Source organism: Lynx canadensis, chromosome A1 (genome assembly GCF_007474595.2).
Source record: "Lynx canadensis isolate LIC74 chromosome A1, mLynCan4.pri.v2, whole genome shotgun sequence".
Taxonomy (NCBI): domain Eukaryota; kingdom Metazoa; phylum Chordata; class Mammalia; order Carnivora; family Felidae; genus Lynx; species Lynx canadensis.
In genome coordinates this window covers 116457272-116471664 of record NC_044303.2, presented here as the reverse complement: position 1 = coordinate 116471664, position 14393 = coordinate 116457272, and the positions used below count along the sequence as shown (strand labels likewise).

At 49.8% G+C, this 14393-nt stretch overlaps 1 protein-coding gene across 2 annotated transcripts; it reads left to right on the top strand.

Moving 5' to 3' along the window:
- The first annotated feature begins 1251 nt into the window (after positions 1 to 1251).
- HBEGF (heparin binding EGF like growth factor) lies at positions 1252 to 14108 on the top strand. 2 transcript variants are annotated; one of them, XM_030319639.1, is made up of 6 exons: positions 1252 to 1594; positions 1782 to 1955; positions 5009 to 5186; positions 10601 to 10756; positions 11556 to 11645; positions 12596 to 14108. In XM_030319639.1, exons 1-5 carry the CDS (start codon positions 1549 to 1551, stop codon positions 11599 to 11601), a joined length of 600 nt encoding a protein of 199 aa, XP_030175499.1. In that variant the 5' UTR covers positions 1252 to 1548; the 3' UTR covers positions 11602 to 11645; positions 12596 to 14108. The 2 variants fall into 2 exon arrangements, with proteins under 2 accessions (XP_030175499.1, XP_030175491.1); XM_030319631.1 differs by having other exon boundaries at positions 1253 to 1594; positions 12687 to 14108.
- The last annotated feature ends 285 nt before the right edge of the window (positions 14109 to 14393 follow it).

The window sequence follows — 14393 nt, the reverse complement described above, 5'->3', positions numbered from 1 at the left end:
GTGAGATTAAATATCTTGTTCACACTCACTCAATAAGTGGCAAAGTCAATATTCCAACTTAGATCTGTAGTGATTCCAGATAGTGATTTCCATAGTGTTTCCTATGGAAACCTAAGCCTGGGAGTGGTTGCTAGGGGCAAGTCAAGAGGGCAGATCCCCTGCAAAAGTGGAGACGGAGAGAGACAGTGGGATAGCCTGTGTATAAATAGGAGGCCTGTTTTTAATCCCTACACATGGGCTGAATCAGGCAAGCAGCTCTATCTGGCACAATCTGAGGGCTCTGAATGCCAACCCAGCCCTATGTCATACAACTCCCTCCCCAGTACGTCCCTGGGAGCTGAAATATCTACTGGGAGAGTAATTTCTTTGGGTCAGGACACTGACTGCCGAAGACCCCTGTAAAAACACATAGGTTGGAAGAGAAACGCATCAATCTCCTGGCACCTGTTGAAAATAGCAACTTAGGCTAACCAGCTGGGTCCTGTGGAAGAAGGTCTCAGTTTTTACGTTGGAGAAGAAGGTGCTGTTCCAAGTCAAAAAAAAAAAAAAAAAAAAAAAAAGTATGAGGCTTGCTGCATAACCGTTGTCTTTCCAATCCCAGAAGCCTGGGAATTATAATCCATAGTTCAAAAATCTTAATGAAGACTTTATCCCCCTGCGAGAAACATGGAGGGAAGCCACTCTAGCTGCTGGAGGAATACTAACTTCCTTTGTTTTTGCTGCAACTGCAACTCTGATTACTTGTAGCTCATGAGACCTGCTGCCATTCGTGTGTCTAATTTTTTTCATGCGTCTAATTTTTAAACGATAAAATAAATTATCATTTACTATTTGCTGTATTGCTAGGCAAAAAAGGAAGTGTCTCCTTTCAGAAGGTGACATGGGTGCAGATCCCTGGTTTAGAGCAGGAATGGCTGGAGGGACCAGCCTGGAACCAGCGCAGAAAGAGAGGTGTCCAAGGGCAGAGCGTAGCAGTCACAAGGCTGCAGCGCGACAAGCGTCTGGGGAAAGGTAGGAACTAGTCCCCGCCACCTGCCGGTCAGTAGCACTACCCACAGCCTGGCGACGGCTGCCCTGGCCTTGTCCCAAAATATGTGAGCGCCGCCCCCTACTCCCGCCCCTTCCCCCGCCGCGCCCGCGGAGTGGGGGGCTGCGGGGGTTGCGCGGCCGGCGCCGGGAGCCGGGCGAGCGGCCCAGCGCGGGAGGGGGGGAGAGGGCGGGGCGGAGCTTCGGCGCCTCCCAGAGCCTTATTCCCAGCCGCGCGCCGGGAATCTTTCAGTCGACCGAGGGACCTGCGGGTGGCGCGTGGCTGACCAACCTAACCGAGACGCAAGGGCTTGGGCGGGCGGACTGACTGAGCAATCGGACAGACGCCCGGCGGCCGCTAGCTCCACGCAGGTCCCAGCCAGGCTTGCACCCAGAGGCCCGCAGCAGACCGTACCGGGCGCAATCTCCTGCGCTCCGCCCGCCCGGGCTCCCGTGCCAGCGCCCCGTGGCCGCCGCCTCCAAAGTGATTGCTGCCTCGCCGCCTCCGCCGGGTCCAGGACCATGAAGCTGCTGCCGTCGGTGGTACTGAAGGTCTTTCTGGCTGCAGGTGAGAGGGCTGCCAACGCCCCCGGAGGTCGGGGGGTTGGGGACACTGTGCTGGGGGCACGGGGGAAGGTCGCTGCGGCGACCCCAGCGCGGGCCACTTGGTGGGGCCCGTGCTCCCTGGCGGACGGGCGCCAGCATTGGTGCGTGGTGACCGCGGGGTCTAATGCGGCCTTGCCCCTCACCCGCAGTGCTCTCGGCATTGGTAACTGGCGAGAGCCTGGAGCGGCTTCGAAGAGGACTGGCAGCTGGAACCAGCAACCTGGACTCTCCCACTGAATCAACAGACCAGCTGCTGCCCTCGGGAGGCAGCCGGGGCAGGGAAGTCCTGGACTTGGAAGAGACAGACCTGGACCTTTTCAGAGGTGGGTGTGAGGGCTCCCCATCCTCGGACCCCAGTGGGCAATTGAAAAATAGGTGGATACAGGATTCATGCTGTTTGGGCACGCTTGTGGGTTGGAGGTATTCATGGAGGACTTCAAGGAAAAGCTGCGGGGCCTGACAAGCATACTGGGGGATTCTGAAATGTGGGTCCCAGGGTCTTTCTTGCTGTTGAATTTCACATGCCGAGTTGCTGCCCTTCTGGGCACATTGAGAAGGCAGGGGTCTGGGGTCTTGTACATTCCTCTGGGGTAAGCTGGAGTAAGGAACAAGTCATGATTGAGATGCTTTCCCTAGAGTTTCTATACAAAAATGGGTGCAAGTCTTGATTCCTATATCCAATGACTATAATGTATAAAATGACAGAGGTGGAGGTCCTAGGAATATAGTAGGTGTGTAGTCTTCTCCATCTACCTGTCTCCAGGTTGGAGAAACAGAGGGGAATGAGGAACACTTGGCCCCCCAGGTGAGGCCAGCACCTCCTGGGGAGGCTATGAATGGTGGGCACTGAGTCCTTAGGGAGATATACAGAAATGCTGTGTGTCCACAAATCCTACACAAAGCCTGGAGACCTCCTGACCATCCTGAGTCCTTGAGAGAGACTCCAAGGGAGGAAGGGCCAGGTGGGATCCTCCAACCAGCAGATGTGGCTGTGGTTGAGTACTGGCACAGGGCAGAGTCCAGAGTCTCCAGCATTGCCCACTGCCCTGCCCCAGGCCACCTGCAGTGATTCTTGAGGGTGGAGCAGGGATCGAGCCTTGGGGCCCCAGAGTTACTGTATTTGGTTGGAAAGATACCCACCTGTTCTAGCCCTGCTGCTAGGCCGGCTCCTCAGCCACCGTTCCCTCTCCTTACCCAGAACTTCCCTCAGGTGCTGTCTCTGCTTGTATAAATCAAGGGTCAGCTCTAAAGCTGAGCCTGGGCTGCCACCCTTCGTCTCCTCATAGTAGCCTTCTTGGGCCACCCTGGCCGGAACAACCTGGATTCTCCTAGCCCTCTCCTCCTAGTCAGGGCAGAGCTGGGCTGTGACTCACCCTCCACCCACACGGCTGCTCCTCATACCTCTGCAAACCTGACTCACTGCTCCCTGTCCCTGGCAAGAGCCTGGCTGTCACCCTGTCACTCTCTTCCTCCCCTGTCTGATTGACTTGGCCCTCCTGCCACAATTTCACCACGGCTCTGGTCACTCGATTCCTCTGAGCATCTGCCTCACCTTCTGAGCTCTGAAGGTGCTTGGGTCTGCACCAGAGGAAACTGAGGACTACTGCACCTGCCTGCTTTCCCTTCTCTTGGCTTTGCTAGGTGAGGTCTGAGGATCCTATCATCTAAAATGAATAGCCTTTACCATTTATTAAGTACCTACTGTGTTCTAGGCACTCATTATGCTATTGTGGGTTAATTAATCCTGTAGCAACCCTCTCAGATTGAACTCCTGCTATCCACTACTCACTAAGAACCCCAAGGTTCAGAGAGAGTAAGCCATTTGCCCAAGATCGCAGGAATGAAATTAGAGCACAGATCTGCTGACTTCAGAGCCCATTCATTGTTTCATTCCTGGTTCAACATCCCAGGTGCTCTAGACTTGTCCAGGGGAAGGGACCAGGGTGTATGAGGCACCTTGGTATATTGGGAAAGAATACAGGACATGGATGGAGTCCAGAGACCACATTTCTGATCTCAACCCTGCATGACTTTTACCAAGTCATGCCTTTGGGGACCTCAGGTTTTTTATCTGAAAGTGGAAAGCCATGATATCCTTTCTTTTTTGTATATATTAATTTTTTTTTAACATTTATTTCTTTTCAAGAGAGAGAGAAAGTGCAAGTGGGGGAGGAGCATAGAGAGGGAGACAGAGGATCCAATGCAAGCTGGGCGCTATGAGCACAGAGCCCAACGTAGGGCTCAGACTCACAAACCGTGAGATCATAACCTGGGCCTAAATCAAGAGTCAGCTGCTCATCTGACTGAGCCACCCAGGCGCCCCCATGATATTCTTTCAAGTCACTTCCAGCTTGAAGATCCTGAGTCTCTAATCTAATATGTGATGTTCACTCTTCTGCCAGACACATGGCTACAGCCATGGAGAGTGGGCACATTTTTTTCTGCTGGGAGCAGGGGATGGGGGGACTGGCATCAGACCCCCGATGGGCTGATGGGTGTAGCCCATAGTCAGTCCCAGCTGGATGTGTGAGGCTATTTTTCCCCCTTTGAAGTGTGGAAAGAATGGGGGGGGGGGAGTCATCATTGTTCCAGTTCCTTCTGGATAGTTCCTTACTTTCCATATTTCTCCCCCTTGTATACACCATACTCCCCATCCTGGAAAACTATAAATGGGACATTAGGCGATAAATGTAAATAGACATTTGAGAGAAGTGGTGAGCTGCAAAGGGCACAGAGCAGGGTAAATATTCTGCTTGAAGTCAAAAAAGCAAGGCCCTGACCAGGCATGGCCTGCTTGTGGTCCCCAAGTCTGGCTCTGGCCTGAGCTCATGGTACCCTGGTGCTAATAGGTGCCTCAGAGGGGGCCACCTGGACATGTACACTGTTGTTATTTTAGGAGCCCCCCCCCCCAAAAAAAACCCCTTCCAAGTACCTTCTCCAGAAGCAATTTTTATCTCTGACACTGTCTTCCTGCAAGTGGGTCACTGAGTGCAGCATCAGGAAATGAGGCTGATTTAAGGCCAAAATAGAACCAAGTGGGTGTGGAGGAGTAGATGGGGACGGACGGTGGAGTGAGGTTGGTAGAAATGCCCCGTCAGCTGCAGTTACTCAATAGAAGCTAACATTGTTAGAATGAAGTTCTTAAACTGAGTTTGCGAAATGTGTTCCTTGGGACCCCTGTAGCCTCTACTTCCTCCTCTGCTTTCTGGTTGTTCTGCCCAGTCCTCCTTTAGCCCCTGCGAGGCACTGAGCCAAGGGGTCTACCCAAGTCTTCTCACTTCAGGTGGGGTCACAGAGTATGTTTTCCGTCCAGACATGGATGGAATTCTTAACCCCAGGAAAGTCAAAAACTTAACAGGGTACTTTTCTCCTGCAGCTGCTTTCTCCTCCAAGCCACAGCCTCTGGTGACACCCAGCAAGGAGGAGCGTGGGAAAAAAAAGAAGAAAGGCAAGGGGTTAGGGAGGAAGAGAGACCCATGTCTTCGGAAATACAAGGACTTCTGCATCCACGGAGAGTGCAAATACGTGAAGGAGCTCCGGGCTCCATCCTGCATGTAAGTGTCCCTTTCCAGGCTGACTCTCCTCAGCACACTCTTTGTCAGTCACGTGGCTGTTCCTCGTTGTCACTGTTCCTTGAATTCATAATTCTACTCAGTTTCTTCTCAATCTTTAGGCGGAAGTTGGGAGGAGGGGAAATATTTTTAGTCAGCGGAAGGGGCTCTCCCCCGCATAGGATGTAATTTCCTGTGGTGTAGGTTTGTGACGCTCTTTCATCCTTGGGGACATTTCCTGCTTGCTCAGACACGAGCATGTGGCTAGGAGAGCTTATACCTGCAGGCAGGTCCTTCATTCCTACCTTATGCCCTACTCCAGATGGGAGAAGCCAGTAGGACACATGGCAGAGTAGGCTTCCTGAGGGGGAGTGGAGCTCCTGTGGCCTCCTTTCCCAAGCCCTGCAGGCAGGTATGAGGTGCAGTCAGACTCACACTGTGCAGATGTGTGTGCTTGGACATATGTCCACTCATATGAGTGAGCACGTATGGATTGATTTGAAGGAACGGCGGGACTCTACAGGAAGTGATCATCATGAGAGCAGGGAGAAGCCCCTCCTCTCTTCTTCCTCATCCCAGCAAGGGCCAGGAGGTGGGGGACATGGTAGGTATTGGCCTTTGGCCATGGGAGTGGGAGAACACTTCCTTTGTGCCAGATTAACAGGAAATGGAACCCAACCCAGTAGGCATCAGCCCCCGGTCAGGCAGCACCACCCCTTCCCTGGGTGGAAGGGCCATGGGTTCCGCAGCTATTCTGCTAGGCCAAACCCAGCAAACGGCAGCCTTGGCGACCCCTCAGGGGTGACGGCACAGCCATGCTTTCTGGCAGGCATAAGGTCGCCACTGTGCCTGAGGCCAACACCCACATCAGACTACAGACATCCACTCTTCCTCTGGACACAAGGTCCCTACAAAGGACAGTCTTTGTGACCTGGGAGACTCTGGACAGGGCCAGGAGATGATTAGGTGCACACCACCTCTCAACCTGTCAAAAAGGCTGACTGCCTGGCATCTCTTCTGTTGTGACTGGTAAAGATCCCTTGTTTTTTTAAAGTTTCCTTGTCCTGTCTGATCTTACATAGCAAAGCTGCCCTATATTTGGCGGTTGGCAAGACATCACTCTACCCTGTCCATGATCACTTGTGTGTCCTCTCCTATAACGCTCTTGTCAGGAGCTTGGTATTGAAGAGAGTTGCTTTAGAGTAACATAGACAGTCCTCATAGGGTCTTGGGATAGGGTAGGGAATATTTGTCTTAAATTTGTAAAATGCTGTCATTAGCACAGGGTGGAGGCAGTGACTCTGAGGGTAGTCAAGATGGATTGAGGCCAGGAATCTGTCTGGGCCAAACTGATCCAGAGCTTTGGTGGGTGGTCTTCCACTGCTCAGCTGAGAACCTTTGTAAGGCTGCTGTCCTAGAGGGCTGGGCTTGACCCACCAGCTAAGGCCAGTAGATAAGGGTGCCCAGAGCCAAGGTGGCCCTAGGGATAGTGATGATATTCATGATGATGCCTTCTCTCCTTTGCCCCATAACTTCACTATTAACATTTAATATGAGCTGAGCCCTGCAGGTATGTGTTGAGTGCCTACTTGGTGCCAACTATTCTAGGGGATAGGGAATTACAGTCATGTCCTAGGATTCTCAAAAGCCCTAGGGAAGTTGGCAAGGGCTTGCTATCTCTAGTTGAAAGGTAAGGAAACTAGAGCCAGGAAGTAGGAAGTGATTTGCCTGAGATCAACAGCTAAATAAGTGGATGGAAACAGGACAGGGATTCAGGTGCCTGACTTCCAGTCCAGCGTGCTTTTCATGCCCCCAGGCTGTATTGGATGTTGGCCTGTGTCCTTCTTCCCTATCTGTCCTTACAGAGTTTGAATAGGATTTTATAGAGGGCAGCTGTTATGTTAGAGGTATCTTAAGGCTTTTACTAGCCTAAGGGATGCCAACCTGATTTGAAGACCTTGTCTCTGCTTCCTAAGCAGATTTTCAAGGGGCTGGATTCAGTGTCTGATTTGGCTGCCCCCCTCACTCCGGCCTTTGGTACTCTGGGCAGAATGCAGCAAGAAGACACATAGTTCCTGGTTTGGGCAAATGTGATATCTGGTCACCTACCTTTGGGGCCCTTTGTTGCTCCTCCTTCCCTCTAGACCCAGGAACCACCAGCTAGGGTGTGTTCAGGCTGCCCTTGTGAGCTTGAGGCTAGCTGGCTTCCTAAGCCGGTCCTCCACAGCCACCATTCACAGGAAAGCCCTTTTGTGTCACCAGCCAAACGCTGCCCTCAAAGAGCAGTTTCCTGGGGCTCCTAACTAGCTGCTGACCCAGCAGCTGGCTGTGAAATTTCCTGTGGCTGGAGGAAACCTTGGGGCAGTCAGGCTGAGGAGAACTCAGTTGGAAGAGAAATGGGTCTGGAGCCTCCCCTTGGCCTCATTGGCCAGATCCTGAAAAGGGATCGTGAGCCCCCTTCTCTTTGGCTCCATCTGACTTTGGCCACCCGTACCTCAGGGCAGTACCCTCTGGCGTCTAATGATACAATAAGTCACAGTTTGGTGAGACTTGGTCTTTTGCTAAGTGATTTTACCTGTATATTCTCATTTGATCTCAAAATACACTAGCGAGGCGGGTGTTTATTATTCTTGTGTTTCACATGAGGAAACCAAAGCTTACAAAGGTAAAAGTAACTTGCTCAAGATCACTTGGCTAGAAATAGCAGTGGGACTGATCTGGAACTCATGTATTCTGACATCCAAACTGGAGAAACCCAGTTTGGAAGATGTCTTTAGACCCTAGAGGGTTTTAACTTCTATTGTAACACAAATTCTGAAATGGGTCACAAACATTGGTAGGAGGAACATGTTCCAGTTTGGTGGGTTGCTGGCTCTGGGTAAGACACATGATCTTGCCCCCACCCAGGATGCTTGGAAAGTTCTCATCCCCCCTCCTTCCCTGGGGAAGCCAGGAGTCATCTGCAAAGGGAGGGGGAGGTGGGTAATATTAGGATGTTTACATTATTATCCTTTTGACTCAGGGTGGGGGTGGAGGGATTATGTAACTGAATTGCGGGACTCTGAGGCCAAGCTTTATTTCTATCATCTGAGTAACTACCTGTGGGGTTTGAGTGATGGCTGAAAGTGAAAAACAGACTGAGCTTCGGCTTCCCTTCCCCCGAGGGAGCGCAGTCTCTGAAGTCATCTAGACTGCTGGGTTGAATCCTGGCTTTACCACTCACTAGCTGTGTAACCTTGGGCAAATTAGCTAAACAACTTAAGCCTCAGTCTCTCCATCTTTAAAATGGGGGTAGTAACTCCTACTTCAGAGAGATGTTTTTAAGATTAAATGAAATGATTCTTTTCTTTTAAGTTTATTTATTTATTTTGAGAGAAAGAGAGAGAGAGAGGCAGAGAGAGGAGAGAGAGAATCCCAAGCATGCTCTGCGCTGTCAGCTTGGAGCCCGACATGGGGCTCAAACCTATGAACCATGAGCCTAAGTTAAGAGTCAGATGCTTAATTGACTGAGCCACCCAGGAGCCCCTGAAATGATTCTTATAAAGCAATTAGCACAGAGTACTTGGCTCACGTAAGCCTTTAATGTTTGGTATTTATTATTCAAGTTAATAATAATAATAGTAAAATAGTAAGTCAAAGAGCAGGGTCAGACAGCCCCAGGAACCCATCACCTCATCAGATATGTGTTTCCTTGGAGTAGCCTGCATTGTTCAGAGTAGAAAGAATCATGAATTGGAATCTGCTATGACTACTTTCTAGTCTTAGCCTTGTTGCTTTTTAGTTGTGTTACTTTTGGCAAATCACAATCCCTCTGACCCTTAATCTTACTCTTTCAATCTGTAAAATGGGTCTGTACCTGTCTACCAGATGTTGAGTCTCAGCTGAGCTAGCAGGTAAGTCTAGTGTCTTATCAACTGTAAACTGTTATGCAGATGTGATTTCCCAAGGGCACTCCTAAGAGTGTCTTCCATAAGAGCAGGGGGAGGGTTATTGTTTTGCCCACCTTGGCTGATAGAACAGATTAGATTCATGGAGAGGCTGGGTAAAGAGCTGTGTGCCCTGCTATGTGTATATGGGCCTGACCCACATTTTATCCTTCAGTGAGGTGGTTCCCCAAAACACCCAGGAGGATCCAGGGCAGGGAGAGGTGCTTGGCACCCCACAAGCACAGCCTGGCCTGTCTGTTGCTGCCAGGTCTGGAGAGATCTGTTTCCCAGGTGCCTCTCGGCAGAAGGAAGGAATTCCTTGCTCTGAGGCACCATATGCATAATGTACTTCCCAGAGGAGGTGCAGCTCAGGATAGAGGCCCACCAGGTTCTCAGTGCTTCCTTCAGCAAGCTAGTGGCCTAAAGTCCCCAGGCAGACAGTGCCAGTGCAGTTGTGGGTGCAATTGGGGAGCAAACTGAGCTCAGAGTCAGACAAACCAAGACCACACCTCTGCTCTGCTGAGTGACCACTGGGAAGATAGCTCGGCCTTTCTCTAGCACGGGGCTTCCATCTACATCAAAGGGCCTCTCGGGTGCTCAGATAAAGAAAGGAACATGAATGTGCTTGTTCAACTGAACGCACTTCTGAGTCTTCCTAAGAGCTTCCAGGAAGTGCTTTATGTTGGAAGAGGTGGCTGTCATCTGATTTATTTCTCGAGTGTGAAAAGCCAGGGGGTTGTTTCTGACATTCCTCCACACTCTGGCAAGACAGCTGGGCAAGAAGTTACCTTGGTTTGTTTGCTTTGTCCTGTGATGAAGGAGGCCAGATAGCCCAGGGTTCAGAGGTCAAAAGTTGATGTTAAGCTCTCAAGTTGGGCTCTGCACCCAGGGGGAGCTGGGAGTTAAATGGAGGGAACTTGAGAAAAATGACTCCTGGCAAATGAACAGGACCTATTAATAGGCTGGGCCGTGGCTGAGAGGGACTGAGTGCTGGAAGCAGTGGTGGAGAAGCCTGGGTTTATTTCTAGGTCAGAGTTGAGGGGCCTCACTAGAGGGAGTGATACTCAGTCCCCTCAGCTCAACCCACCAGCTCATGGGCCTAAGTCTTCTGAAGGCCTTAAACAAAACCTCTTAACACACGTGTAATAAATCATTCACACATGGAACGTATCTAGCTAAGACCTTCAAGTCCTCCCTCACTTTTTCCCTGCCTGGAGTGGGAATCTCCAGCCAGACAGCCAGAGGAAATGGAGAAGGGGGTGAGGAATTGGGAAGCAAGGCCACAGAATCTTCAGAAGGGCTCCTCACAAGTCTTCTACTGAATTCCTACTAGAAGGATAGAGGAAGGGCAGGAATCAGGATAGGAATCGGATCAGGGGTTGACAGACTGAGGCTGTGAGGACTGGGGTTTGGCTTAGGTAGATGGGCCATTGCCTATAGAGAGAGGCCAAACCACTAACCTCCTCTCTGCTTTGTTCTGTCTTAAACCAGCTGCCACCCAGGTTACCACGGAGAGAGGTGCCATGGGCTGAGCCTCCCGGTGGAAAACCGCTTATATACTTATGACCATACGACCGTCCTGGCTGTGGTGGCTGTGGTGCTGTCGTCTGTCTGTCTGCTTGTCATCGTGGGGCTTCTCATGTTTCGGTGAGTATTGGGCCCCTGCAGGCTGTTTCTGCGTATCACTTCCATCCTTCCTCCTGGGTCTTCTGCCTGTGATCACATGAGCCCTCCCACCTCCCAAACTCGGGGCTAGGCATTTGACCGACATTCTGGAGTACAGGTTCTCTGGGAACCCGGCTTCTCTGGCATGACATGAATCTGGTGTCCAGAGCACAGGGCAAAAATTGTGAGGCCATAGCAGCTCCTGCTTCTCATAGCAGGCACAGTAACCCATCCATGGATCCACCTCTTCACACAGTTCTTTCTCTTTGCCCTGTTCTTTGGTGGCATTAGTATGTGGTTTGATAGAGCTTGGGTGGTATATGGTTATTGGTATAGTCTTCTAATTCTGAGGCATCTTGACCCCAGGCCATGTTTCTAGTCCAGGTTATGTTCTAGACTGGGGGAAACCTGCCAAGCACTCTGTGCCTGTTTTCAAGCAGTGTAAATTATCTGTCGTGAGACCTGGACCAAGTTGCCTGTCTTTCTGAGGGTTATAATCTTACAGTGATTGTAATCTCTGTCTACCTACCTCATCAGGATGTTGTGAGGATCCTGTAAATGAGGTGAAAGTTCTCAGCAAATTATAGCTTTTGCTGTTAGAGACAGGCATTCCCTGGGGCAAGTTGGGCGTTTGACCAGAGGTCTGTTGGGCTGCCATACCCTCTTGGCTTTTCCAAGTAATGGACAGAACCACCATGGCAGTGTCCTTTAGAAGGACCTTCTCTGGACCCACACCCTATCAAAGCAGGCAAATCTTGCTCACAAAACTTGTCTCCTTCAGGTACCATAGGAGAGGTGGTTATGATGTGGAAATGAAGAGAAAGTGAAGTTGGGCATGACTACTTCCCACTGAGAGAGACCTGTGCTCAAGGTAATGGTCCATCCTTTGCCCCCTGGCACCATCACCACCTTTCCTAGATCTGTTTCAAGGCATGCTGAATTCTTTTTTTTTTTTATTTTTTTTTAATGTTTATTTATTTTTGAGACAGAGACAGAGCATGAATGGGGGAGGGGCAGAGAGAGAGGGAGACACAGAATCAGAAGCAGGCTCCAGGTTCTGAGCCATCAGCCCAGAGCCTGACGAGGGGCTCGAACTCATGAACCGCGAGATCGTGACCCTGAGCTGAAGTCGGACGCTCAAACCGACTGAGCCACCCAGGCCGCCCCAAGGCATGCTGAATTCTTCTCTTGACCTACGGGTTGGAGGATAGGCTACTGTGGAGTTAGGGTCTCCTTGCAGAATGGTTTTCAAAAAGGTTTTTGGTAGGGGCACCTGGGTGGCTCAGTTGGTTAAGCATCTTACTCTTGATTTTGGCTCAAGTCATGATCTCGCAGTTAGTGAGATCAAGTCCCGAGTTGAGCTCTGCTCTGTCAGCATGGAGCCTGCTTGGATTTCTCTCTCTCTCTCTCTCTCTCTCTCTCTCTCTCTCCCTGTCTCTTTGCCCTTCCCCTGTTCACATGTACTCTTTTTCCCTCTAAAAATAAATAAATAAACAACAAAAAAGTTTATTTATTTTTTTTGGGGGGGGGAGAGTGCACAAGTGGGGAGGGCAGAGATAGAGGGAGAGATAGAGAGAATCCCAAGCAGGCCCCACACTGCCATTGTGGAGCCCAATGCAGGGCTCGAACCCACAAACCACGAGATCATGACCTGAGCTGAAGTCAGATGCTTAACCAACTAAACCACCCAGGTGCCCCCGGCCAAAAAGGTTTTCAGTGGGTCATCTCCACTTGGGGTGACAGTTGCCACAGAAATATCCAAGAGAGATACCTGAGACAATAGCATCTTCCATCTTTGTCCCTTCTTCTGCCCCTTCACAGATGATCTTCCTACTTCCTGAGACTGGACCTAGGAAACTCTTAAGACCTATTAACTGGATCCAGCATTAAATGCCTTCCTCTTATGCTTTAGGAATCTTCTGGGGACTGCTACCTCTGAGAAGACACAGCTGATCATAGATTCTGCAGAGGGAAAGAACGTCACAGCTAGTCAGGAAGATTCCTTCGTCCCCAGTTGCTATCTAGATTGGGCCTCCCATAATTGCTTTGCCAAAATACCAGAGCCTTCAAGTGCCAAACTGAATGTGTCAAAATGGGATCTTGATCAGAAGAAAGCAAAAGTGAGAGACCTTCATGCCCTTCGGATTCTCTCCACCAAACCCCACTTATCCCCATAAGTTTGTTTAAACACTTAACTTCTGGATTAAGATGCCAGTTAAATTCCATATGCTCCAGGATCTTTGACTGATAAAAAAAGGAGAGGAAGAAGGAAAGATTGTGGATTGGAAGAGAGTAATAAAGATTGAGAAGCCATGTACTCAAGTAGCCACCAAGGGATCTGCCATTTGGACCCTCTAGCGCTGGATTTGATGAGCTAACTGTGAAATACCACAAGCCTGAGAACTCTGAATTTTGGGACTTCTACCCAGATGGAAAAATAACAACTATTTTTTGTTTGTTTGTTTGTAAGATGCCTCTTAAATTATATATTTATTTTATTCTATGTATGTTAATTTATTTAGTTTTTAACAATCTAACAATAATATTTCAAGTGCCTAGCCTGTTACTTTGGCAATTTCCTGGCCCTCCACCTTATATGCCCCACCATCTGGCTCAGCATCGCACCCCTCTGCCACAAATCTGAGATGGTTCTGTGACCCATCTGTAGTCATCTATTATCTGTCCACGTTTCCGAAGACCTTCCGCAATCACAGTGCCAAAGGGGGAGGTCTGTAGGTCAGGATATAGGAGTTAACTTTGTCAGATCCACTCTATGAGTTGGACTGCAGTCTTGCCTAGGCGATTTTGTCTACTGTTTGTGTTTTGAAAGCCCAAGGTGCTGATGTCAAAGTGTAACAGATACCGGTGTTTCCCTATGTCCTTTCCCTGCCAAATCTCAGAAGAGGTTGGGCTTCTAGCCTACAGCTTTCCTGGCTCCTCACCCCCCCTGGCCCCAGGCCCGCAGAGTGGGCACTCCCTCTTCCCTGTGTCAAGACATTTCTCTTACTCCTGCCATTCTTCTGGTGCTACTCCATGCAGCGGTCAGTGCAGCAGGGGATGATCTAGAGAAGGTATTAGCAAAGAAAAAGGCTGAGGAGGAACAGGAAACATTGGAGCTGTTGTTGTTAATTGATAACCTACCAATTGCTACAGAGTTTGGAGGTGAGGAGGGTTTTTGTGTAAACCCACCCACCTCACCTAAACTAAAAAGGCATGCTGTCATGGCCCCTTCTGGAAGTTTCTGGTGCCATTTCTGAACTGTTACAACTTGTATTTCCAAACCTGGTTCATATTTATATTTTGCAATTCAAATAAAGATAACCCTTACTCCATAGATTTCTGTCTTCTTGTTTTAACTGGGAACTGGTCTAACAGATATTTCCTAAGCCCTGACTCAACATTAGGCTCTATGCCAGGCCTTTTTATGTACACTATCTCAGTATCCCTGACAACATTGTGATGGAGGTACTGTCATTGTCCCATTTTTCCAAAAGAGAAAACTGAAGCTCTTGGTCAGAAGAAAGCAAAAGTGGGAGCTCAGAGAAGTTATATAACTTGCCTGAAGATACACAGTTGGTAAGTGACAGAGCTGGGACTGGCAGTCTGACTCCAATTATTT

Bases quoted from the DNA above. Each gene is read 5' to 3' on its own strand.
- HBEGF (XM_030319639.1), top strand. From the start codon at position 1,549: ATGAAGCTGCTGCCGTCGGTGGTACTGAAGGTCTTTCTGGCTGCAG. The intron at 5,187-10,600 runs GTAAGTGTCCCT...GTCTTAAACCAG, and splicing joins CTCCGGGCTCCATCCTGCAT to CTGCCACCCAGGTTACCACG. The intron at 10,757-11,555 runs GTGAGTATTGGG...TGTCTCCTTCAG, and splicing joins GTGGGGCTTCTCATGTTTCG to GTACCATAGGAGAGGTGGTT.